The sequence below is a fragment of the Calidris pugnax genome, unplaced genomic scaffold, assembly GCF_001431845.1.
Source record: "Calidris pugnax isolate Ruff unplaced genomic scaffold, ASM143184v1 scaffold41, whole genome shotgun sequence".
NCBI lineage: Eukaryota > Metazoa > Chordata > Aves > Charadriiformes > Scolopacidae > Calidris > Calidris pugnax.
Window position 1 is genome coordinate 11,912,167 of NW_015094509.1, and position 27,147 is coordinate 11,939,313.

A 27,147-nucleotide genomic window follows, 5' to 3' on the forward strand; every position below is an offset into this window, starting at 1 on the left:
TCTTTCTCTTAAAACTCCATGAGCATAACTTTTCCCTTGGAATTGAAGATTTCTTGTGTTTTTTTTTTTTTTTTTTTTTTTTTTTTTTTAACTTAACAGGTGCAATGGATGTAGAAGAGAGGAATCGCCAAATGAAAATGAGCAAGTACAAACAGGTAGCAGGATCAGATTCCAGGCTGGAACAAGATTATCATTCTAAGGCAAGGGAGTTTTGTTTTGAAAAGCAACAAAATATGCTAAACTAAAATATCCAATATCCTTTTAGAAAGTAATATATGAGTGGGAGGTTGTTTCTTGAGTAAAAGTTTCATGTGTACCTATAATAAAATTATTGGAAACGTGCAGCAAAACACTTAACACAGAGTGTTCTTGATTATTAAAATTTAAGAAGGATAAGTTAAATCAAATAAAAGTGGCAGTAATTATCTGTTGGAAAGAACAATAGGGCCATGATTTAAAAGCTCAAAGAGAAGGAAAAAAAGGGGTTTATTGAGTGACAGATGGAATGAGAGCTATTGAAACCTGTTCATAGCTTTCATATAGTTGAGCATAGGGTTATCTTGATATACTGAAAACTGGAAGATGTAGCGTTATTTAGTTTAAAAGTGGCAGTTTAGCTTTTGGAAAAGTATTTTATGTATCAACACAAGCTTTCACCCTAGCTGTGGCAATTGCCAAAAATCTGAATTGTTTCATAGCAGTATAGTCCCAAATATACTATCCAAAATTTCCTGCTATGTGGAACAGGGTCATGTCATATACAGTGTGTTAATTAAAGTAATCAAGATATTTTCAATTTAAACTTCTATTATACAAAAATAATTTAGTGTCCTCTAAAAAACTTCATTAATTGAGGTCAGATTATAAGTGGGAAACACGAGACTTCTGACCTATAAAAGCTGGGTGAGGAAGAGAAGTCTGATTTAGACTTTTATTTCCAGGATGTAGTTCCTTGCTCCAAGGATCTTTAATGTTTGAAGACAAAGAAATCATCAAAATCATCAAATTTATTAAGTATTATTAGTTTTGCAGATAATGCAGAGTAATATACTTGATATAATTACTTTCTAGAATGTACATTTCAATGGGGGAAAATAGAAGAAGAGCTGTAGTGAAGCCCATGACAAAATGAAATGCACTATTAATGAAAATAGTTAGAATTGACAAAACAAAAAAACCCTGTGAAAATGGCTTAGAATACTTTAAAACTCTGTAGATGTGCTGCATGATTATTTGGGTATTTTACAAATGTAGTTTTTACTGCAGAAGGCCTAGGAATTTTTTTTTAACATGTAGGAAGGACTTGGTATACTGTCATGTTTAGATGCTTGTTTTATGATGACACGGCAAAATTATTTTCACGTTGTCAGCTTTGAAAGGTGTTACCGTTTAGATCTGAGCATAGTACTGTGAGCAGACCTTCTTGCAAGTGTTATGATTGTATGTACCACAGAAATATGATGTTATGTATTGTATGTATAACCAGACTTATTCTGCTAATACTCCTGCTCCCTTGATGCTTAACTGAAATTTGAGTCAGAAGTAGGACTGGCATGGGGTAAAGAGAATAAATGGTCTCTCATGTGAAGGAGCTGGATAAAATATAACTACCTAAGGAAACATTTCCTACCCTTGTTTTTCCATTTCACCCACAACCATATTATTGGGCCTCACCATCCATCTTTTATCTTTTTTATTAAAATTTTACCTTCAGTATTATTCGAATGTATTAAAGAGGAAAATAATGAATGGAATTATTTTATGAAAATGGTGATTTATTTATTGCACACATCAAACAAATTGTCTCCAGAAATAAACAGTTAATTTACTCTTCTGCCAAAGTGTAGTTTCAGTATTTGAAAATGAGTTATTTATTCTATCAATGAACTTATGGAACTAGACACTGAATATTCACATATATGTATTAATTCATAATGCATTATTAAAATTGTGTAGTTTTAAAGCCATATAAGAACCATAACTCTCATAAGCCATATGAGAGTTCGGTCTTCACTTTTTTACTACCACTGGTTCAGTTCCCCTTAATTAAGTGTCTATATTATCTAGAGACAGAAAATGAGTAAGTACAATTTATCTACCTGGTTTCTACAAAAATTCTTGTGGAATTATGAACTGAAACACGTATGTCAAATGCTGACTGAAATCTCATGGTCTGTATACTATACAGTGACTTTGACTTTTTAAATCTGACAGCTGGCACAAGCAGGCAGTCAAGCATGCCATGGCTGAGAAAAATGTCATTACGTAGGTACTAAGCAACATTCAGGAAAGTTAGCACATGCAATTTGCTTTTACATTTCTGTTCTATTTCTTTTTTTTTAAATGGGAGTCAACAGCAACTGTATGTCCCTCATGATTACTTAAAAAAAAAAAAAATCCTTCCTTGCTGAGAAAGCAAAAGGTGTGACAGTAGAAGTTATATTAAATGCTTAAATATTAAAATAGGCATCCTGTGTTATACCTCTCTAGTTTTATTCTACCTCTGAAAGTCAGTACTAGAGGCTTTAGAGGAAGGTACATACATTTCTATGGTGCATAGTTATATATTAAGAACCTTGTGGGAAGAGTTCACTTCCAGACATCTGTATTCTTAGAAGCTGCTGGAATATGAAATTGATTTTCCCTTATATTTTTTCCCCAGGACTGATAAAATGGCAGATTGTATTTTTATTATTCATATACATGCCTCATTATTTTTTGAAAACTAAGTGTTCTGCTTCCATAATATTTTGTATATATGAGTTTGGCAAGTGATATATTGTGTAAAAGAGTTATTTCCCTAAATGCAGAAGTTGCGTAAGTATGGATTCAGCACAGACATAAGGAAAGCAAGCAATATATTTGATTTTCATATAAACATACTGACAACTAAAGAGACATGAGAGGAAAAGCAACGTGGGCATTAAGGATTAGGTAAAAGTATTTCTGGCATTGGAACAACTATTTATTTCTGAATATTGAGTACTAGTAGACTTGTAGTAGACTAGTCGTAGACTAGCAGACTGAAGTCTGAATTGCAGTGCTGGTAGAAGCTGACCTGGAGGAAAACTTGAGTTCTGCTAATACAGATAAAAAAGTGCAGTAGGAAAGTGTTCCACCAGAGGGAAAAAAAGCCAGTTACTCTACTGTAGCTCTGCAACACTAGCCTGATTGATGCAATTTTCCTCAGTAATGTTTCTAGGACTCCTTTGTTGTTTTGCATAAAAATTAAGCTTCCCAGTTCTTAAGTGTGTAAGCAAGCTGCCCTGTGAAGAGGGCAGGGCCAAGGTGGGAGCACAGAGAAGCTGAGTGAGGAGCATCTGGATTCACTTTGGACTAGTTTGGTTGATCTGGTTTTTGAAGTCAATTCCCAAAAATACCTTTTAAAACCTTTCTGAAACTCTCTGCTTTGCTTCTTGCCTGGTGCTGCTGCCATTGGCTTTCTAAGAAACAAATCGATAGGGCTATACTGGGTGAGTAACTCCTTCCCCTGGCCATTCCCACCACTGCTCAGATTCAGGAGTGTCCCCACTGACAAACCAAAGGTAAAGGGTGGGAGGAATCGTGCCATTCCTCTCTCCTTGCCTTCATGACTGCAATGTTCCCAGTGGATTGACTAGGGAGAGTTGAAAAACTTTGTCGCTACTGAGAAAAAAGAGTGAAGATACACTTCTTGTATATGGAGCCCTAGAAATGTTTGCAATCAGTGTGAAATCAGTGTAGGACCAGGAGACAATTCCATCAACTCGGGCCATATTAACCACTACAAAACGGACTGAGGAACTAAACACGTTGAATGTCAAATTAAAGGGGGCTGGATTTACGCAGGAGTTAGAATAGTGAAAAATTATTATTTTCTTTAGGAACAAAGGTAAAAGAGAGACTGGCAACTAGCTGACACACATTTCAACCTCAAAGTATTGTGAGGCTAATTTTATTTGGTTTTTTAGGAGAAAATAACGACTACAAAAAGGCAAAGAAATATAACAGTTAGTAATAGTAATGTAGTAATTAGGAAGATAGTATATTAGAGCAACTAGGAACAAAGTTGGGGTAAAAGAGGTAGAAGACCAGATAAAAATTGAAGTTTTTGTAGAATTGGTGACAAGATTATTTAGCCACATGTAGAAAAGAGTACAACAAATAGAGAATAATGCAGAACATCAAAGAGGACTTTCCAACTCCACCTTTAATGATTTGTATTGATGATAAGACTGAAACTTTCTACATCATCAGATGTATGCAATGGTGCAGTTCCTGTTAATCAATAACCACAATTCAGGTTTTTGATAGGAGCATAATTCTCTGTGTTTGGTGTAGGAAACTAGTAGTATTAGGCAATCTAGCATGCTGCTTTGTAATCTTCTAACCTGTTAGCAAAACCAAGACAAATTAAGCAGTGGAAGAATTAAGCATGTGTTCAGCTTATTTGATCAGTGTAGATGCAGCTGAAATACCCTTGGAGGCTGCAGACACTGACAAGCTGCAGTTCTTCAGACTGAGACACTTTGATTTAGCAATGAATCAAGTACTGCCTTATGGGTTACCTGTGTGAGAGAATGTGCAAAAGGTAAGAGGTGTAACACTGGAGGTGGAAGAGGTTGAGTTTGAATACATCAGGAGCAGATCTCCTTAACTCTCAGTCTTGTTGCAATGTGCAAAAAGTGTCCCAAGAACTGCCTCTTTCCTCTGAAACCTTCTATAAGGTCATCAGTACAGCTACATGTGGTATCCTTTGACTTCTGTTGTTGATTGGAATGTTTGATTTAATGGTGTTTTGGAGATGCCCTTTTCTCCTCATTAAAAAATCACAACAGAGCAGTACACAGAGCAGTAAAGATTATGAGCAGAAATACTTGTCACTTTTCATCTTGAAACCCTTGTGGAAGAGGTGTTGAACATCCAAGCTAATAGGGTGATAAGGGTTTGATATTCTTACTGTATATAAGCTGCAGTTAATTTATATTGTTTTAAAATTGTCAATTGTTTTTGAAAATTTAAGTTTAGAGGCTGGGAGTTTGGGGAAGATCATGATATGCCCAGTAATAATTTGATAATTTATAATAATTGTGAATATACCTCTTTGATCCTATAATTCACGAAAGAAATGGAGGCTAGGTTAGATATCTATAGTCCCTCAAAACAGTGCAGAAATTGGAAGTCTGTTTTGTACACATTTCTTTTTAACATAACAGTTTAAATTTTCAAATTTTAGATACCTGGATAAAACTTTGAAAGACAAAATAGTTAGAATGTAGCTATGCTGAAAAATAATTAAGACGGCAAAAATTAACACAGATAATGCCACACACAAATATTCCATGCAATTAGTTTCTATAAAATACCTGTAAAACTAAGGTTCTAACTAGCAGAATTTGATGGGCTTATAAATGGGAATAGCTGTATGTAGTTTCATGAGATTCTTTTATCTTCCCCTTCCCCACCTTCACACCAATAAACTCTTTGTTTCAGGAAATAAACCAAACACCAGCTGGGCTCAGAAAGAATTTCCCATATGAGGAAACTATTTGGTTATTGCCTGTTCCATGGCTTCTATGCTTTCCTATGGACTTGTCAGTTATTGCGTTTTTGGACAAGAGACTTGATACCAAAGAGGCTGTCTGGTCTGAAGGGACAGGTCCTGTCACTCTTAACAGGCTGTGAGCACTCAGGTTACCAAATCTATCATACTTATTTATGATACGTAACAAATTTTACTACTCAATGGCAGAGACAATCTCTCTGGACCATAGTTCTGATAGCATTTATATTTTCAATTAAGTATTTTATTGTATTTTTAATACAAAATTTTGTGGAATAAATTCCTGATGTTGCAGTTCTGGTTCCTATAAATACAGGATTTAAAGTGCAATTTTAAGACTTAAAATGTAGCTAAATGAAATAAATTGAGAATTCTAGATTTGAGCTCTATACATATGGTAATGTAGGAAACATCTCTTCTTTCATTTCTATTTTTATCAAACTGTATTTTGCTGATGGGTTAAAAGTAATTCAGTGACTGAATACAGACGTGGATTGGTGTGATTTCTAGTATTTTCTCCTTCAGTCAATGATATGCAAACTCTCAAAAAAAGATTTCTGTTGCTGTCATTTTTCATTTAATTCAAACCCTCTTTTAATTTATTTTGGCTCTGATGCTTTTGTGATTTATTTTTTAGTCTTGAGTGTCCATGTCTATTAGACGTTTAGGGTAATCTTAAATGCAATAATGTGGTTAACACAAATACTGCATTCACATACCATGCTTATGGCTGAAACAGAAACATCTGAAAGTAGACTGAAACTGGCTGTCTCTATTGGCCAGCATGCCTTTTCTGTTCTCAGCCATTTTTTAGGTTTTGTGTAAGCCTCTATTGCTCTCCATATATCCAGAAAGCAGAGGTTAAATACATTACAAAAGGTTGTTAAAGTACTTTATCATTTTACAACGAATCTCAAAGAGAAATAATGACTCCTGAAAGTAAAATAATAAAATCATCAATCTATTTAGGTTCTGAATATTCATTAGTTGTTTGAGTTATTTTATAAAACACATCAGTATATCAAATATGCATCAAAATGTATATCAAAAGATTTCTGTAAAGGCCAGAATCAATTTAGTAACTGTAACCATTCCATTATTATTCACATTTTTAAATCACCTGCATGCTGTTTTGACCAACTTCCAGCCAGAGTAATAACTGCAATTTGTCATAAATCCTTTTATCCTTTTTTGAATAGGATATTTTTTCCTTTCAGAACTGCTGTGTATAGACACGTGAATCGCTAAACTGTTAGTCTGTTTTGGTTCTGAGTGACTATCTTCTCATAGTAAACTCAGTTATTTCTGGTTACATTTCTCATCTGAAATTAAGCTGTAAAGAGCTATTGAACTGAGTAACAATTAATGTATAGAACAGTGTGACTGTGCTTGAATTAATTATCTAAGATATACCGAAACTGATGCTATGCTGATAATAAATGAGAAAATCTATGGAAAACAAGAAAGAAAATTAACTGGAAAATACGTACTAAATATCTGGGTGCCAAAGTGTGACACTCAAAAATAGAGAATGTATGAAGTTAATTGAATTTCTGCAACAGTCAAAGAGCTCCAAGAAATAAGAATAATGATCTATGATAACATGTATCACACCAGACTGCAGTTAATTCTGTGGCAGGCAGAATAGGCGCGAAAAAGACATTATTCACATTTGAAACGTAGCAAGGATATAGCAGTGGTTCCAGCTAGATGGAAACGTGTTTGCTAGATCAATTTCCTAGGCTATTGACCTTGAAAATTCAAGTAAAGCGTGGCATCCAAGTAGAAAGGATAGCTGTGAAGTGGCAGTGCAGTGCTCGCATGGAGCCTGCTTAAACGTGTAGGATTCAAAATGAAGAAGCCGGACCTTTGTCTCCTTCAGGGGGGTGGCTCAGAGGCCACTGCCAGACTGAGAGGCAGGGGAGCTGGCTGGCCCCTTGCCTCCTGCCTCTCCTGCCCTGCCTCGTTCTCCTGTGCTCAGCAGCTTGGGAGTTGCTCTTGGCACAGCCGCTGGAGAGCCACTGCCCGTGGTTCAGCTGGGCATACCTTAGATGGAGGAATTGCCCAGAGTTTACTCTTCTCGTTTGTAATTCTGACTATAATGATGAGGACTGTGATGTGGTTTTAGCAGTGTGGAAGTTTTCTTCGGCCCAGCCTTGGGGACTGCTTCTCTTTAGTAAATGGGTTGATCCCTGGGAGCGTTTAAGGCCAGGCTGGATGGGGCTTTGAGCAACCTGGTCTCGTGGGAGGTGTCCCTGCCCAAGGCAGGGGGGTTGAGACCAGATGGTCTTTAAAGTCCCTTCTAATCTGAACCATTCTATGATTTTCTTGATAGCAGCCCCAAAGTTATCAGTATAAAATTTTCCAGTTTATCAACCTTTTTTTTGCAAAAAACAAATTTGTGATTTTGAGGTCATGCAAGAAAAAAAGCTATGTATCTCTTTCAGAGTTCCCCAAGGCATTGCATTTTTTGATTTTTTTTTTTTTAATATCTTAGCTACATAATCTCTAACAGTTAATTTTAGTGACTGTAACTGTGATTTCAAGTATACATACTGCAAGTAGTATATATGAAGGATTTGGATGGGTATGTAACACACCACTGTTATTCTGTAAAAGCTGCTTCTGCACAATGGAGCTAATCAAAGCAGGGTCAGGACCTTGGGAGTCTCATCGTAGGGAGGTCTTTCCGTTGTAAAGCCTTAATGCCTTGAGCAACACTTCTCATGAGGATGTTACTAAAACATGAAATTATCTCTGTGACCCTTCTAACCCATGGTATTTCTGACTGTTATTTGTTGGAAGTCTTCAGTTACAATAATTAATATTGATTTAGTGTTAGGCAATAGAATATTTTCTTTAGGAATATATCAGAAGGAATATTATCTTCCTCCAGCAGATGGAAATCATTGTTTTACCAGAGATTTCACTGATAGTCTGGAATCAGTGAATAATAACAGGACATAACCAGGAAAAAAACCCACAGTTCTGAAAATTTAATCTTTACTTCTGAATAGAATAATATCATGCTGAAAAGAAGTTTGGAATTTGTGTTTCTTCCGCAGTCAGTTTATGTTGGGAAAAAAAATTCATCTATCATACAGCCAAACATACACAATTTTCTCATGAAGTTCAACTTGTGTTATCACAGTAAAATGTATCTGTTATATTTTTTTTTCTTCAAACTATGTAAAATCTTTAAAAGATTAGTTTATTATATTCGTTTCTTCATATAGACTATCTTAGAACCATTAAATTTCAGAGAACCAGGATTTATCATCCTGTTTCTGTTCTCTCTCAAGTGACACATGCCATCAGGTAAAAAAACAATTCTGTGATTTGCATACTTCTGCATTTTAATCTGAAGCAATTACCTAATTAATAATATCTGCACTTTACTTAGTTTGAATATGATTTTCTAAAAACACAATTCAAAATACTGTGACGTAGTTTTCTGTATCTAAGAGACAATAGCGTAAATTCACTTCTGGTAAACAGGCTGACTTTCAGATTCAAGAATTGTAAAGAAGTAACTTGGATGTTTTTTAGAGGAAGTTAGAAATGTTTCTCACTTCTACGCTGGTTGCTAGTCATGAAAATTTAGGAAATGCTATACTAATGTTATGCTAAGGAAACATCTGTAAAATGAAAATAATTTCAAGGGTTCTAATAATTCATAGACTCTAAAGATCTTTGAAAACATTCACAGAAGTTCTTGACCCTAGAGTAGTTCCAATATAGATAATTGTCTTGTGAAATGATCTAAATACAGTTTAAATTGAATTTTTTTCTTCTGGAAATGTTATGTATTATTATCCTACTGTTAAAGCGTTTTACATGGTGAAGTTGATGCTATAAGCAATGTTAATAGGTGTTGCATATTTTCTGTAAAAGTGAGTTCAAATTAACCTTACATGCAAGCAAAGAGGTAAATGATTATAGTATTTACGGTGCAATCTGACAGATATAAGTAATACATGTTTTCTAATTGCTTTGTCTTTGACAACTGAAGCACAATGACTAAAGAGAAAAAAAGAGTTCAGTTTTACTATTCCCCAGGACCAATTTGCATCCTCAGGATCTCCCTGCAGCCTTTTATCCTCTAGTTGCAATATAACAAGGGTAAAGCTGCTGAGGAGATACATTTTAGGGAAAAGTAATCTTTTCTAAGCAGTTACAACTTGCTTATGAAGGGATAAGGAGATGGTGATATCTACATTTTGCAGGTTTGTTTCCCCTTTAGCTAGACATGAATCAGCAGAAAATTTGTAGACAAATTAACAGCTGAGCTGATATCTTTCTTATTGTGTAGGGATTTTCCAAGATATATTCTAATAATCAGAGATAACAAGATTAAGAAGAAAGATTGTGGGATCTTCCCTCAAATCATGCTTGATTTTGGAGGCTATCCTCTGATATCTATGAATTTAAAGACTTATAAAGTGGAATCCTACAAATATATATTTATATACTGTTCTTGAGCAATTGTGTTACTCATGGTCCTTAGGCACTTCTGCTTACAGGAATAAGCACTCACCAGATGGCCCATGTGTCAATCCAGCTGTTCTCTTCAGCATGAATTCCTTTGAAGGTGCTGTGTCCCAGGACAAATCTGGTGAAAGTCATATTTAATGGGGAAAGCAGGATTAAGGGGGAAGTTCATATCTCTGTTCTCAAATCATCAGGTATGCTGAAATACTTAACAGGATTTTGGGGTGGAATGAAATGTAATGAAACAGGAATTCTGTGATAAGAAAAGGTGGTTGCCTTTCCATCTTTTTCTATTTGTCTTTGTTTTTATGGGAGACTGAAGGACTAAAAAAAATTACAGTAATGTAGTTTAAAATCCAATTTAAATAAGAACTGTTTAAAATGCATATTGTTTGACTTCCTAGTTTCCATTTGCAAAGTAATATCTCAAAAAAGCCCAAATAAGGTAGAACAATCAGAGACAAAAGAAGGTTTCTTAAAACAGAAATCGTGCTTTGTTACACTCTAAAAAAGAAGCTGTTGCCTGGATGGCAGGACTGTATGAAGTGTAAGAGATTTTGAGTGCAGTGGTAACAGAAATGGCACGTGAACCACTTGAGGAACAAAAACAAATACAGGCAGCACACGTTGATTCTGTTTATCCAATGTAAGTAGGATTCACTGGTGTTAGAAGACCAAAAAAGAACAGAAAGAGAATTAAAAGTTATCACTGAAGCTGAACCCATTGAACAAGCGAATTAACTGTAGGGAGGCTCACCAGTTTGTCCTAACAAAAATGCTGGAGTTCACCAGATGCTAAAGTGCTGGAGATTCCGTTAAATGCAATTGGACAGTTGTAAAGCCTTGGACACCTGTGTTTTTGTAATCATCCTGACCTGAACAGCTCAGATTTTTTACAGTGAACAGTGTCCATGATGATGCATCTTCAGGAGATTTGGCAGAGTGTTCTGGAATGCTAAAGGATTGCTGATCTCTATTTTAAATAGATTTTCTTTCTTCTGTATAAGACAGTCAAAAAGTTAATGTATGGCAGTTAAAAAGATTCTAGAAAGTTTGAGATCGACACCAAGAGTTTATTACCCACCGTCACAAAGCTGGACTGTGAACCCATTTGTCTAAAGTGAAACTTGGTGACTAGCTCTTCCCAGTTTTAAATAGCATTTAAAAATCAGGAGCAGGTCATCAGTATGAAAGAGAACTTGGATAGCAAATGTTTCAAATAAATCTTAGAAAAAGCTTTGCTTTATGTTCCATTCTGCCTGCTTTCCTGAATTTCCTTTCATGTCAGAAAGGGGGGACTGAATTTTGGACCTCTTTCTGCCCTTAGTTCTCATTAAAGAGTTCTTCTTTTGAAGCTCTTATTTACCTTCATATTATGTAGACTCATATTTATTCAAGATCTTTTCTTTTGTTCAAAAATTGTTTGGAATATTCTGGCTACATGAGAACATGCTATGGCTCACCTGTAACTTGTTAAGGCATGTTGGAATCATCAGATCTTGTAACAAGGTGAAGTCCATCATGTGAAGACACATGAGATTTTTCTATTCATTCCAAATTATATATTTAGTTCTGGCTGTTTCACCCTAGCCTTATGCTTTACGTCGATCTCTTTTCTACCTTATTTAACCTGTCAGAATCACCTAGAACCACAGAAAAGATCATCTTATTTTTTCAGACTATGAAAAGTCTTTAAAATCTCATTTACTTTCCCTAATAGGAAATTAGTTGTCATTGTTTTTGAAGTAGTTGTCTAGTTACATAGTACATGAGGCATACTACCGAAGGACGCAAGGTGGTGATAGCCTCTTATTATGAAATGCCATGTCCCAGAGTCTTGTTCCAATGACTTGATGATTTGGGGTAGAATCTCTCTCTCTCTATGATCGGTGACTTTAAGGTAGCTTTTGGTGAGATATTGTGAGATACCTGCTTGGCCATTATAAACCTTACATTTTTCACTTCAGTGTGTAACACATCTTGGATTACCTTTTAAGGGTTTTTTTGAAGTGATGCTTAGAATTGTTCCTGTGTTCTTTTACTTGTCTTTTACTTTACCTTAAAATACATTTTTTTTTTTACTTACTGTGTTTTTCGTAAGAGAGGTGGGATTTCAAAAAGTGTCTTTGTGATTTTGAACAGCCTTTGGAACAATGTGGTAACTATATATATACCCCAGCAGAAATTTTGCAGTGCTATATCCTTTCAAAATTTGTAACATTTGGTCCTGACTTAAAGTAAGATTAAATAAGAACACCTAGTTCCCTAGACTGGATGAAGCTATCTTTGTGAATTAATTCTGCACCAATAACAGCTTGTTTTCAGAAAAGAAATCAGTGCAGATGAAATTAGAGGTTGTCTTGATCTTCCAAAAGTCATATTGTATGAAAATGAACATCAGAACAAGAGACTACTTTGTGTTTTGATACTGACTGCAGAAACAGGTTTTTTTTTTTCTGTAGGAAGACAGACTTGTTGACAAGCTAATTCTCAAGCTTACTAGAGGATCCAAGTATTTCTTAAGACCTGCCTTACTCCTTTCTACTTTACCAAATATTTGCAGGTCCTGTAAGTTCTCCTTGATGTAATCCCAGAATATTTTCTAGTGTTCTCCTGTATTTATTTCATATTGTGCACTTAGGGAGTTCGTAAAAAAAATTGCTCCATATGCCAACATACGAGAAGCAGAAAACTTTTTGTCTTTTGATTTGGCTTGCCTCAGGACTACCTCACTCTAGATTTCCAGTTGTCCTTAGACGGTGATCCACTGGTGGCTTCTGCATTATTGCTGCCCTCGATTCATAGGATGACAGAGTAATTTGGATTGGAGGGGACCTCAAGAGCTGTCTAGCTGAACCCATAGCTTAAGGCAGGGTCAGCTGTGAGATCAGTACAGGTTGCTCAGAGCTTTATCCCATGAGGTCTTGAAAACATTCAAGGATGAAAATTGCACAACTTCTCTGGGCAACCTGATACGCTGCTTCACTGTACCTATGGTAAAAATGATCCTTCTTATACCAATCAGAGCTGCTGTAAATTACTTGACTCTGTCTTTTTGGCATCAGTATGATCCGTCAGGCTGCTGTTTGGGAACTCCCAAAGCCATCACTTCTCCAGTTTGAACAAGCCCAGCTACCCCAGCCTCTCCTCACAGGGCAAATGCTCTAGCTCCAGCCATTTTGGTGGCCCTCCAATAAACTCATTCTAGTTTATTGATTACATTGTTGTACTTCGGGTCTCAAAACTGGATACAATATTCTATATATGGTCTAGTGAGTGCTGAGTAAAGGGGAATAATCTGTCCCCTTGATCTACTGGTTATGTTCCAGTCAATACAACCAAGGCTGACTTTCTTTGCTGCCAGGGCCCACTGCTGACTTGCTTCATCTTTTTCGTTGTTCAGTTTTCATTTGCTAATTTAGATAGGATGCTGTTTGCAACATGGCTTAGTCCTGTAATGAAATCAGGCCTTAGGAGCTCCCTTGTAAAACTGTATACATGAGCACTGGTTAGTGAAATCAATAAATGGATGGCACTAAACCACTAAGCGAAAGATGTGAGAACTTTTGAAGTAGGTTTTTTCCATGTGTTCAACAGAAATATGGATATTCCTTTTTACCAACATGTTTCAGTTGGTGGCCTAACTTTATTGGAAATGAGGATGGTTTAGAAAGTTGCAGTCAGCTCTTTTTATGCAAGGTAGAAGTAGACTAGAATGTTCTGAATAATGGGGAAAAAAATGATGTTGGATAAGGAATGGGAGTAAGGAATGGATGTACAGTGAACCACTGTACATCCAGACAGATTTACTGGTTCAGGCACTGTACTGCTTACAAGAAGCAACACCATGTGTAGCTCTCTCTTTTGTGCTACTGCAAGACAAGAATGCCAAGAGAGGCACGGTAGTGCCAGGGTCAGGAGATCAAGGGGTGCCTAATGCAAAGCAAAAACGGGCCAAGGGAGAACAGGGTTGGAACAGTGCCAATGAGACTCATCAGAAGCAAAATATAGAGCTAAGAAAGCAGGATCCAAAAATTAGGAATAAAAAGGAGGAAGATAGGATAGGATCCAGGACTAGAAAGCAGAATTCAGGATCAGCAGCCAAGAATGAACCTGAGCTAGAGATTGTTGCAGCTCCATGTTGTGAAGCCTAAGGCAGCTGTGGAGCTTATTATATACCTAATAGCAGAGCAATGCAAGACTTCATCTCCCTGGTCAGTCCTTAAATCTCCAAAGGGACTGATGGATGCCATGTGCAGCTGATAGCTAAAGCAGGTCTGGCAGAGGCTGACCTACCCAGCTGTACCTTAGTTGTCTTGATGGAGCCTGACAGGGGCGACAAATGTAAGCACAGATTATTGAGTTGGCTAATTACATGCAAGGACAGCTTCATCATAGCCTTCATATTGGGTTTCTCTGTATGCAAGCTGCAGAAAACATATATTCTCTCTACATATTCATTTGTATGTGGTGTTTTGTAAAAATGACTTTGAATATTTTGCTTTATAAAATGTATTGCTAATAATGTAAATATTAGTAAGTGTTTAGTTTTGGTTTTAATGACAGACTTCATTAGGCAGCCATTAACAAAGGGTTTAGAAAGAATCAAACAACCCAATAACATTCATTCAAATGATCTGTGGTAACTAAAATTTGCAATGCCTTTAGAGGATGTGACCTTGCACTGAAAGCTACAGTTGAAATTACAGAACATTTCATACAATTGCTGTGCTCTGGCTGCTCAAGAGCTTTTGACAGTGAGGCAAAGAACTATTGAAACACTCCAGAATGGTACTTTAATCTTCTTGCAGTAGCACAATGGACAATTGTCTGAAACATTTTCCCAACATTTTGATCAGTAAAAACATTGACCAGATTTGCATGTTCCTATGTAAATTCTAGCAAAGAGAAATGGATGAGTAGACTATAAAAAAGAAAAAAAAAAAAGGGAAAAAAAAGGTGGTTGGAAATCACTGACAGTTTCAATTGCCTGGATAACTGCATGGTTGTATAGTCCAAGATAGAAGACGGGTAATAATAGATTAAAGCAATATGAAACCCTTTTAAAGTCCCTTTGAATTAGAAGTTCCCAAACAGTTTCTTTTGAGAAAAAAGTATCAGAGCAGTTGTAGCTCTCTGTGGCCTGTCAGTCATACAGAGGTAGTTCACAAAGAGGTCAAAATATTTGCAGAGGTTGTTGTATTAGGGAGCAGAACAGGTATTTGTTTTTCAGCTTTAATAATCTTGAATTCGTCACAACAGGAAAGTAATCTACTGCAGTGACAAGGTGTTGGCACAAACACCTCTCACTTTGTTGGGATCCCCAGCTAGTTTTACTAATGCAGAGGAAAGGACTTTCAGAAACTGTGTTTGATAGAATTTGTAATAATGTAATTTATCCTGTTCTTCAGCACAGCAAAATAGGACAAAATCACCTTAGTATTAAAAATATAAAAATGACTTCTAATCAGTCCCTCTGCTTGCAGCAGACTTCCAATTTTTGAAACAGTTTGAAGAGGCTGAGTAGCCTTACTGCTTTATGCATCATAAAGTCCAGAATGCTGCCTATATTATATGAGTCTTGATTGAGTTGGAAATGAAAAATTAACCTTATTCCAATAAAAGAGCCACATATTTCCAGCATGGGGAAAGTCAGGAGATAATTTTCCTACTGCGATGGCTGTTATTTAAAAAATGAAAATAATTAAAAAATCAAATAGAAACAGTATTTAATGAACCAGCATAATAGGCAGGTACATTTTACCACAGCCTGGACCTCCTGATTGCCCAAACCAGGGGAGCTCTCAGTGCCCATAAGGCTCCCTTACTATCCTTGTGTTTTCTTCTGAGGGAAACTGGACCATACAGGGTGGTTGCTGGATGTGGTGATCCAAACCTGTGGCTGTGCTGCAGCCAGGATCCGGGCACCGGGGCAGCAATTAGCCTTTCAGATGGTGCAAACCCCTCCAGCATGGTTGAGAGAGACGTCAGTGGAGAGGGACAGGAGATGGTAGCAGTGTCTCAGATATAAGAGATGGATGGTACTTGGTTAATGATGACCTTCTCATCTAATAGTTGATCTTATCATACAGTTGGTGACATTTGGAAAAAAAGGAGTTGAAATTTAGAGGAAGGAAACAAGGAAATATATGAAGTATATGAAGATGAAATACCTTGGGGCAACTGTAGCCACACAAGCACTGAAGAAAGAATAGTGCAAAATCATGCAAAAATGGTCATGTTTTACAGTCAGAGTATATGTCGTGAAAGAACTGAATACTTTTTAAAAATCAATATTCACACAATGGAAGTGCTGTTTTACTTTTGAGGCAGAGAGCAAAGGAGAATTTCAGAAACTGCCTTATATACAACTGCAATTAAAGAAACAAATATTAAACTGAAATGCCAGTCTATCAGACAAGCAGTATATTTCCTTTTGTCTTCTGTGCTGCAGTTACTGAAACACTAACATGCAATGCACTTACTATTATAATCCATTTCCTAAACAAAATTGAAAGACATAAGGTCAAAAGTAGAATAACAGTAGAATAAAGAGTAATTTGGAGCAGAGTTAATGGATGAATATGAGGTATCTGAGCTCTGTCTAGCAAGAAAGACAATTTCACTTCAGTTTCTAGATGTTACTTTGGTAGGCAGCTAGCAGATGCGGAGACTGAAACTCAGACAATGTGTAAATAAAACTTTTTAAAACAAATACTGTATATTAAGACATTCAGATTTAATTAAAGGTTCAATTAACTTTCCCAATTTCAAATCTAAAACATCCTGAAATAGGGTCAAATAATATTTCTGTGCTATCTGATGTGATTGAAAATGTTTCATGGGAAGTAACTTTATGTAGACCCGAGAAAAAAGAAGGTAATGATGTGATGATCTTTTTTCACATTTTATTTCCAAAATGAAGCAACCTTTAAGTTGCTTTTCTTGCTATAACAATTGTCAGTCTTCACCATATATCACTAGATTATTACTATTGCATTAGCTTTTAAAAACCCACACAATAAAGTTGTTTTATTTATGAAAATGTTTGATGTGTTATGTACAGCACACTGCCATGAAAAACATGTTTCATGAACTGAGGTTCTCCAGGTGAGGAAGTGAAAGAGATAAAAATCAAAACTACAGGTTTTTGAAATTTTCAGTGTGCTGCAGAGTGCCTCTTTGGAATAACTTTGTGCAATGCTGATACTGTTCGCCGCTTCATGGCGCTTGCATGTATTTAATTTAGAAAGAAAGGCTCATTTCCATGGACTGCTTGGCAAGCTCAGTGTGGGATCCGCAGGTTGAGGTCTGTGGTTCTGTGAATCACCACAAGTAATTATCTATCCCTTAATTGGAATGTAATTAACAATTCCATCAATGATTTACATCTGACACTATGGTCTGTCCTATTTCCCGGAGGGATGGCCGTGTCAGGCCTGTGATGCTGGCGGGTCGCGGGCTGCTCTCCGTGCGACAGCTGTCCGTGCCCGCTGTACCTCAGCTCTGCTGGGACCCAGTGCCAGCGTAGCCTGGGTGGCACGGGGTTCGCTGGGACAAGTACATCTGCTTGGCAGCCTCGGCAAATACCAAAGGCCTGAGGGCAGCTCTGCTTTGCCTTCTCTGTAGGGCACGCTGGTAGCCCAGTACACCAGGCTGTGCTTCTGTTTTAGGCTAAATCAACCCAAACTACTCTCATACCTTTGACTTCAAGGCAGAATTATTCTAGGCAGGGTTAGGTGGGTGGAACTGAATAGATGGGACTTAATATATCCATATTTTATTAGGCATGTTGTTTTCTTTTTTTCTTCTCCAAAGGGTTCAGTAGTTGCACTTTTAAAAGAAGTTGCTGGAAAAGAACAATTATTTGGTATAATTTTCCGTTATCCCTAATAATCAAGGGAGCTGTTTAATTATTGTTTTCATGTTCCTAAATGAATATATTGATAATAATATTTGCTGTCTTCTTTATCAAGCAAAAATACTAATGGCATCAATGAAAACAGTCAGTAAATATTACATTTAAACATTGTAATCGCAAAGATACCCTGTGAGTTTATGTCTGGCTAAGTGCACTCTCACACTTAAAGGCTGGGGAGGATTTGTCAATAGACACAAATGCAGTGAATTAGTAGAGCTCAGGAAGCTGGCTGCAGCTTGCACCACTGGGTTAGGTGATCCTGCAGATCGGGCTGTCCCTGGATACTCTCTGCAACAGTTGTACACAGCACAAGCATTTTTTCTTGTCTTTGTTTCATCTCCGTCTCTGAAAACAGGCAAAATGACTTATTATGTCTAAATGTAAAATTCATTTATGGTAAATAGGCACTCAACTGCTATTCTGAAATGCTATTCAGACATTGCACAGTCTCTCAAACTATTTCCCAATGTTAACACATTCCTTGCAAGGGAACAGAAGTAAATGATCTGTGTACTTCATGAAAGACAGTTATTCTAAAATTATTAAAAAGGGACAAATTTGGTAGCCAAATGTGGACACCCTTCTCTTCTGCAGGACTACATAGGTCTGCATCATGAATTATTCTCTTCAGGTGACTAAGTCTAATGTTGCTTCCCCCAAGAGTTCAACAAGCCACTGATGTATTATGCAGATTATTTTCTCCCATTGTTTTCTTTCAGTACTGTCTGTGGTGCTCTTCACATCTTTTCGTATTGTCTTCTTTCCATGTCAGCCAAATGGCTTCCTGGTGATTGTTGACAATTCTTCTTGAATTACTGGTTTTCTGAAAAGATTATCAATAGTAGCCCATCAGATTTCTGTATACACAGAAATATCTGTATATGAAGAGGAGAGGGAGGGCAAAAGATCTTTTTGCTACCAATTATATCTGCACATAGTGCAATGCAGAGTGGCACAGACTTAGCATTAATGTAAAGCTAGCTTGTGTAACAAGAACAAATAGCCATAATGTTTTGTTCATCTCTAACTTGAATGCCTTTGCACAGCACTGCGTTACGTTGTATGGGCTTACTGCTGATCGCCAGTCCCCTGCCAGTTCCAGGTGACAATTCAACAATTCAATAATTTTTAACAAGCCCAAATACAGTTGTAATTTTTTAGTTTCTGAGGCATTTGTACATTTTCAAGAACAAATCTTCTCTAGTCCTGTCCCAGCCTTTCTGACTTCCCAGCCCAGCAGTCCAGCAAGATGCGGGGTTGGTTTGCACAGCCACAACATCGCTTTGTCTTTTGGCTTGATAATTTCATCTATTTACTTTAAAAAAATAAAAATAAAGTTAACATTTGTCAACCAGAAGATTTTGTAAATAGGCTAGGGCCCAAAAGAGACATATTTTTTTATAGATAGCCTGAAGCACATTCTGTCTTCTGTTCAATCTTTCATGAGCTCAGTATTCATGGGCAAGTCACTAAGTCTCTCTGCTTTGCTCTCATGCACTGGTGAAACAGTTGTGGTAAGAATATTTTGTGGTGGTTTAGATGTCTCTGCTAAGGTTTGTGGAACCTTTGGAACAGCTGAAAGTTTTGTATAAGTCACTCTATGGATGAAGCTGGGGAGCTAATAACTTGAATCAGATAGCAAAGCAGAGTAAAGTTAATATGAACCAAGATGTAACTTGTATTCTGTATCTTTTAAAAACTTTGTTATAAAAATTCAGGCAATCTGGTGACAAAGGCAGTTTAGATAGCATCAGGGACCAGCTCCATAGCTGATTTGTGGTAATGTCACTGACAACGTCTGTATCTTCGTCCCTCTCCTCTTACAGTATCGGTCAGGACGGGATCCTCAGCGAGGCTCAGACAACGTTTCCAATAAGTCTTCAGACAGCGACGTCAGTGACGTCTCCGCCGTGTCACGGACAAGCAGCGCTTCACGTTTCAGCAGCACAAGCTACATGTCTGTCCAGTCGGAGCGGCCAAGGGGAAACAAAAAAATAAGGTGAGCACAAGGAGCCGTAGTGCCAGCCACAGCAGTGTAATTTATGTAACTGAACATTTGTCAATAGTTATAGTTCAAATTAATATTTTGCCTAGGTTGAAATTTGCAGAGAATATTTGCAAAATACTGGTTAATGCTTTTTGAAGTCTTCATGGTATTTGTTTTCAGCCAAGTTTTGTCATCTTGGATTATGCTGACATACGCTAAAATAACAAACATATGCTGTCAGCAAGCATTAGGCACACTTAGATTTGCACTTTATGAAAACTGTTTTGCAAAATACTTAATATGGCTGAAAAGACAGTTTAACTTGCAAATTTGTGCCGGCAGTGTCAGAGGATCCTAATTTCCTTTTAAACTAGAGCTGCTGAACTTTTATAGAAGTCTTATTTAGTACTTACACAGACCAATTCAGTTTAATACTTAACACTAGTCCAATTTAACTGTAGGTGTATAACCATTGAATTACTCTTCAATAAGATGTAGACAGTGTGTCTGTGAGCAAAACACAGCACCTTCTTTGCCTGTGCCCTGTGCATGTTCAGAGGAGCTTTGGCTGTAGAAGGAATGAATGATCATATTTTGGGAAGGTGTAACCCACCTGTATCTCTCAGCAAAATTCAGTGTCAGCCTACATTAATTCTCAGGAATTTGTCGTCTTGAGAGAAATGGTGCATTTGAAAAGATGGTTTAAACATCTGTTTATATGAGCATTGTTAGGACCACATTGTTTCTGTCATGCAGTTAGGTATGCATTTCTAAATGTGATGTACTGCAATGCAACTTTTATTCAAAGAGGGCCTTAGATACTGTTCTAAGAAAATGTCCTAAGGTTATCTAGTGCAGGCCGGAGTCTTAGCCAGCATGGCCTAATTATGACTGCTTCCATCTTTTAGTTTTTATTTCATTTCTTTTGCGTTTTCTTTCTTGTGAGTTCATGCATGCTCTTCTCCATGACCTTAACTTTAATTTATTCTTTTCTTTTTTCTTTTTGCATGCCTTTTTCAATTTTTGTTGACTTCAGAAGGACAAGGGATATAGAGGGAAAAAAAGAGGGAGGGCTAGAAGGGGATGAACAAGATGGAGTATTTCCTGAGGAGGAAGAAAAAGAGAAAGAGGAGGAAAAAGCAAAGGAGGAAGAAAGTAGTGAAAAAGGGGAAGGGCAAGAGGTGACAAAGAACTGTGATAAGGAGGAAATCAAAGGATCAGGGCATGATGAAAAAGCTCAAGAAGACCAAGCTGAGGAAGGGAAGGAGGATGACAGGTAAAATATACTTCTGTTTCTATAGACCTATTCTTCTTCCTCCTGTACCAGGACCCTACTTATTTTCCCTTTTTTCCCCGCTTTGCTTAGCTTATTGTCTAGCTTCTCTGCAGTTTCTTTTGCCTTCAATCATGATGCTTTCTTTCATTTTTAAGCAAGTTTCACTCTGAGCTTCAGTGAACTTGTTCTGCATACCAAATGATGCAGCATATTAACTTGACTCATCATTATGCATGCAACTACAGCATATTAATTCTTAAATTGATTTAGACTAGAGTTTGGATTTGACTGAAATAAACAATAGAGATTGTAAGATTCCCTGTGATATTCCCTGCTTGAATTATTATTTCAGGGAGAAATCTTTTGTTGAGTGGTATCAATATCAAAACCATCTTTACTTTCATTTGTGGCAGTACTAAAGAAGAGAGTTCGGATTTATTTTTTTTTTTAATCCTCTTTATGTAGGCTGATAAATATGCATATTGTTTGACAATCGACGTGGATAAGCAGAGTCTTCCCTTTCTTTTTTTGGTCTTTTTCTTTCCTGGCACCCACTAAATTCCCAGTTTAATGGACCAGGAAGTCCTGCCTCTCAAAAAGCATGACTCTCTTCCTGGTTTCCAGCTTTCACTGAGGTTGGGTTCCAGCCAAAATGCTGTCCCTCACAGAAAGTAAACTTCAAGAAACAACTTCATGTTCCCCGTGCCAGCTTGTTCCCCTGCTTGTTATCTGCTCTCTGCCTTCAGGAAGAAGCAGCACAAGTCAGGAGTCCCACTTGACAGGGAAACAAGATATTACAAAGTTAACTGCTGGGAAGTGACTGTGTTAGATTTTGGCTGCCAACATGGAGATCAGCCTAGTATTATTTCCCCACTTTGCCCATTTTGACCACTTTCAGTAAGTAAGTTGTGAATAAAAAGTCTACACATTCTTCTAGGGTAAGAAGCAAACAGAAAAGCACAGATTGATTCCTATGTAAGTATAGGTATAAGTATATGCATACATTTATATACACACATAGTTGTGTATCATTAAAATACTGAAATACCGTGACTTCTGCATTTAGTAGAAAAACCCAAAGGCAGGATCAGTCCTGAGCATTGTAAATTCAGTGCCTTCTGCTTGCCTGTTTGGCAATTTATATGATACCTTATACCTGGTATACAAGATACTTATAAGAAAAATAAACAACTTCAGCTTTCCAAAAATTTTTTTCAGGCTCACCACCAGTATTAAACAATCACCAAAGTATCCTTTAATAATTAAACATATCAATAAGTATTTGAGAGACCCAACAGAGCCAAAGCAGCCAGTTCATCCAACATAGAATAGTAGTAAATTATCAAGTTCTTGAGGAGATCTTGGTCATCAAGAAAAGCTGTATTGTAGATGGGAATTTTCAACTTACATTTTTACTTCAGAGGTGCATCTTTAGAGGAACAGCAGCCACCTTTCCTCTCGGCAATCTGGAATATAGGGGCTGCTGTCAATCACTCCATTGTTGAAAATGCACTCGTTAAGGATGCATCATACCTCTTGATGTCACTATGCTTATACACTTCATGAGTAATGGTAATAGTTACACTAAGGGCTTCAATCTGCTGAGATCATGGGTTCAGTGTAATTTAAATGACCGGGAAGACAGATATCCATCATGGATTCATCCCACGGCTATTATGAAGAGTCCCTCAGCGCAATAAAATGCATTAGCTTTTGGAGCACTGGAGCAAAATAAATCAATAAATCTTTTTTGGCAGAAATAGCTGCAGCATCAGATTTTGCCTTCATTAAACCTTGTAAAGCTAAACCTTGGCATTTGGTTGACCTATAGGGAAAACATAATTGTGTTCTTTCTTGGTAATATGTGTTAGTAAACAGAAGGAATGGATCAAGCATCCCTGTTGTAATTTTTAAGGATTCCTTATGTAAAGTTCCCTGACATTATTTCTTATTCCAGCTCCTCGATGATATCAGGGACAGAAAAAGCCCGCTTAGATCTAATGTGTGAGCATTTGTAAACTTTATTGGGGTAAATCTGTTCAAGACTGTTCTAACTCTTAACCCTCCTTAACATTTTTCTAAATATCAATCCAAAGCATTAATTCTGGTAGTCACTTCTTATCATGTGAATACAGAGCAATCATAATCACAGAGCAGGATTTCACTGTACTACACGCTGTTGAAATACAGAAGAAAAATATGACCTCTGTTCCAAGCACACAGAGTCTAAATCATGACATGACATATGAGTCCGGAGAGGGGAGCACAGGAGAATTAAGAAATGTTCCACAGGACCAGAGACAGTTACAATACTGGGCTCTTCAGGCCTCGTCCCACAGGGGACATCTTGACAACAGAAAGTGCTAAGGGGAGATTTGAAGAAAGAAAATAAGATAGCTTTTTGAATGTTTCTGGAGAGCTCTTTTCAAGCATTAGAGGCAATGAGAAAAAAACGTGAAGTGCTTGCTAAAAATATATTAAGTAGATGATGGGGCAGGTCTGATGAGCAGCAGGAGCTGATCTCTCAGTTTTGAATATGAGAACATAACTGTGATAAGGAACAACTGCTACATTACTAGAAAGTAAAGATGCATTGTGTACAACTGGATAAAAGAGAGTATAGCTTTTTACATGACACAGACAAACGGAAAGGCTATGAAACTTGTCTTTCCTACAGTATCCTGGAAAGGGGTTAGGGTATGTAAATTGCTATAGCTGGAGAAAAGCACTGCAGAAGCTGGCATCTGAAAGGGTGAGAGAGTGGACAAAACAATTAGCTGTGTGGGTGGACAGAGAAGGTAGAGAAGTGCAATAGAAAGTCACAAAAAAGTGGACCTAATGTGAAGCCTGAATCGAAAGGCTTGCCCAAATAGAAAGTCTGAATGACACACATGATCCACATGGCCAGGAGAGGAAGCAGAAGAGAGGTCTTGGAGGGAAATACTGAGTTTAACAATACTGAGTTTAATGATACTGAGTTGAGATCAGTGATTGTGGTGTAGGGAGGAAGAGAGAGGGGAGCCAAGAGGGAGTTTTCATCACAGAGGTGATAATGCTTTGATGTACTGTTGATGAAGGGATGATATATGACCAGTAGTAATAGAGGAGACAATGCTACAACCCTCTGGGAGCATCACAGATATCTGGGTGGGCAGAAAACGGGAATCTACTAGAGCACATTTTGAATGAAATGTTAGTAAAAAATGGAGAGCGGATGAATTGTGGGAACTAAGGGAAGTAACATTTCAAAGTATGGTTAATTGTAGCAAAGCGAAGAAGAAAACAGTGTGCTTTTGAAATCTTAAGAAATCATTAAAGACTTCAGCAGGAGTAGTTTCAACTGAATGCAAAAAGGGAAAGATAGTTGTTTGGGAAGTGTTTGAAATGTAATTGGAAGAGATTTACTCAAAAAATGTGTTCAATTAATTTGTAGATGAAAAGGAAAAAGGAGATGTGGCTGTAGTAGCAGAACTGATGAGACAAGACTAGAGGTTCTCTGTTACTTTCTACAGGAGTATGCTAAAGCATGTTTCTGTGATTCAGGGAGAGAGCTAGTGATGACTGGGTGGCTAGAGGTAAGAATAAAGAAAGGGGCATGGGAGGAATTGAAATAAGAGAGCATACAGTCACTCAGGCAAATCAAACAGTTGAGGAAGAGATCTAGTGAGAAATTTCTGCATCCGTGATAGGGGCAAGGGGAGAGAAAAGTTTTAAGTGGAGAATGTAGGGACAGCACAGAAGAAATGGTCAAGTGTTTTGCTGTGTGTAGGATGAAATCAATGACATCCCTTGTGAAGAAAAGAAGTGAATGCTAAAGGAAGGTAGAAGAAATGCAGCTAATTAAGTAGGAAGATTACACAACCAAGGAAGGAGAATTTGTAGTAGAAAAAGTCAGCTGGGATGTAATTTTTCAGAGACACTTGAAGATAGAAGAAATAGAATGCAGGATGTAGTTTTAAGTAATGGATTTATTCAGGTACAAAACTTTTTCTCTTCCTAATGGTTCTTTATGCTCTCTGTGCCCTTTCTCTTGTTGAGCATAAAGATTTGTTTCAAATTCACATTCTAGTTCTTTTTTTGTGTCAGTCAAAAAAATCTTTAAATAATTTAATTTGTAGTTTTTAAAACTGATTCTTGATGAGTATTTGTTCCCTAGTTTTTCATTATATTGTAATCTTGGTATTTCGGTTTTTATGAGCCTTCCACTGTGATTGCAGCTATTATCAGTTAAATGTAGTATTTTGCAAAGCTGGATGAAAAAGCATGTCAATTTAGTCTGTGCAAGCTCCTTCACAGGGGTGGAAGCCAGTAACATTTATTGAAAAATCTGTATTCTGATAAAACATCAAAGACTGTGCAAAAGATAACAAGCATCAAGAATCTATTTTCAATGTGCATGTGCTGTTTGGCTTCTTAAAGCTATTTCAGAATGATGATAGTGATTGCTCCAACCGCACTACTGGGTGACAGAAATTAATTGTGTCCAACCTGTCCAGCCAAACAGGCCATATGTTTGTAAGGGAAAGTTGTAGCCTGAGACTCCATCCCTACTGCATGAGTGGTCCTTCAGCAAAATTGAGGCACAGGCAGTCTGCCCTCCCAATAGCGAGAGAGCAGGGGAGAGATCAGGTTCCCCAGTGAAATTTCTGCCATGGCAGGGAGAGAGAACTTGGGTACAGCTATGTCAACGTTCATGTAATTTTTCAAGGAAAACATGTCAGCTTGCAGTTTCCTGCAGCTCTGAACCCAAGATGTTGGCTTAACAATTTTTTTAACATCACAACAAAATGGACCTTGCCATTCCTGGAATGAGAAAGGTAGGTTGCAATACAACATTCACCAGCTCTTTTCAGATGCAAAATGTTTATTTTCAGGCAGCTGGAGCAGGCTGGAGGGACTGAGTCCTTGAACAAAAACTGGCAACTTAATTTTGTGTCCTTTAACATAACTCTTTCTGCATACTTCTGACTAGATAAGCAGAAAGATGCTTACGTATTGCCAGTCTCTGACTCAGAAGTAAAAGGACCTAAGATAAACTTTTTTATGAGTAAGATTTCATTAGTAATATTGGGCTGCACAGAATCTGTTAGTAGTTCACAGCAAATTCTTACCCCATTCAAAGCATAGATTCAAACCCACTACTTTTTGATGTGAGTTTTTTAGGTTCAGCATTCCACAGTGAGGCAAGTCTTCAAAAGCTGTAAATTCATATAGCAGCTTGGTCTATAGCAACACACAGAGTTGTTGCTTGTAATTTAGCCATTTGCTTTTCTATACTTCCACAGATGTCAAATAGAAGAAAATTATCTGTGACTTCTGAAAAATATTGCGGAAAAGGATATAAAATATCCATGGTTCAAAAGGAATTACATGATTTCATATATTTGTTGTGAAATCTGTACTGAGAGTAGAATACAAATTATAAAGAAATCTAGCAAAGTCACCTGTTTCTAAGTTATTCATCACCATCTATCAAACCCTTGGAGAGTCGTTTTTTTCTGTTACTTTGGAGTAAGTACAAAAGCTGTATACAGTCCTTTACAGCTGGTAAACTTATTTTGATCCACTGGGAAATAACAAAGTAATGAATTTGAAAGTACACATTATTAACAGGTGAACAGTGAAAATATCTCATTTGAAACAGTCTGCAGCTTTGATATGTGGTGCCAGGCAGGGAACTCAGACATTTTTTCTTTGACAGCAGCAGAATATCACTGTGACTGTTTCCATCTCCATGAAATGCAGCCTGCACTTCAGCCCCTGTTGAGTCAGCTCTGACCTGTGATCCAGAAAGCACTGATGTACTCCTGTTACTAGAGGTTCTTTAAAAATACTGCATCAGTAGTTCAACTGAAAAAAAAAAAAAAAAAAAAAAAAAAAAAGAAAAAGGGGGGGAATGCCCGGGAGACATTCAGGGAAGAAGGGGGGAA

At 37.2% G+C, this 27,147-nt stretch overlaps 1 protein-coding gene across 6 annotated transcripts in view; it reads left to right on the forward strand.

Annotated features, from left to right (window-relative positions):
* The window catches only part of RIMS2 (regulating synaptic membrane exocytosis 2), a 457,774-nt gene that overhangs the window by 360,595 nt on the left and 70,032 nt on the right, over positions 1-27,147 (forward strand). For all 6 annotated transcript variants that reach the window (XM_014965521.1, XM_014965515.1, XM_014965517.1 and 3 more), the window contains 2 exons: positions 100-200; positions 19,781-19,953. In XM_014965521.1, the coding sequence (XP_014821007.1) occupies positions 100-200; positions 19,781-19,953 (274 nt within the window). The remainder of the gene's footprint in view (positions 1-99; positions 201-19,780; positions 19,954-27,147) is intronic.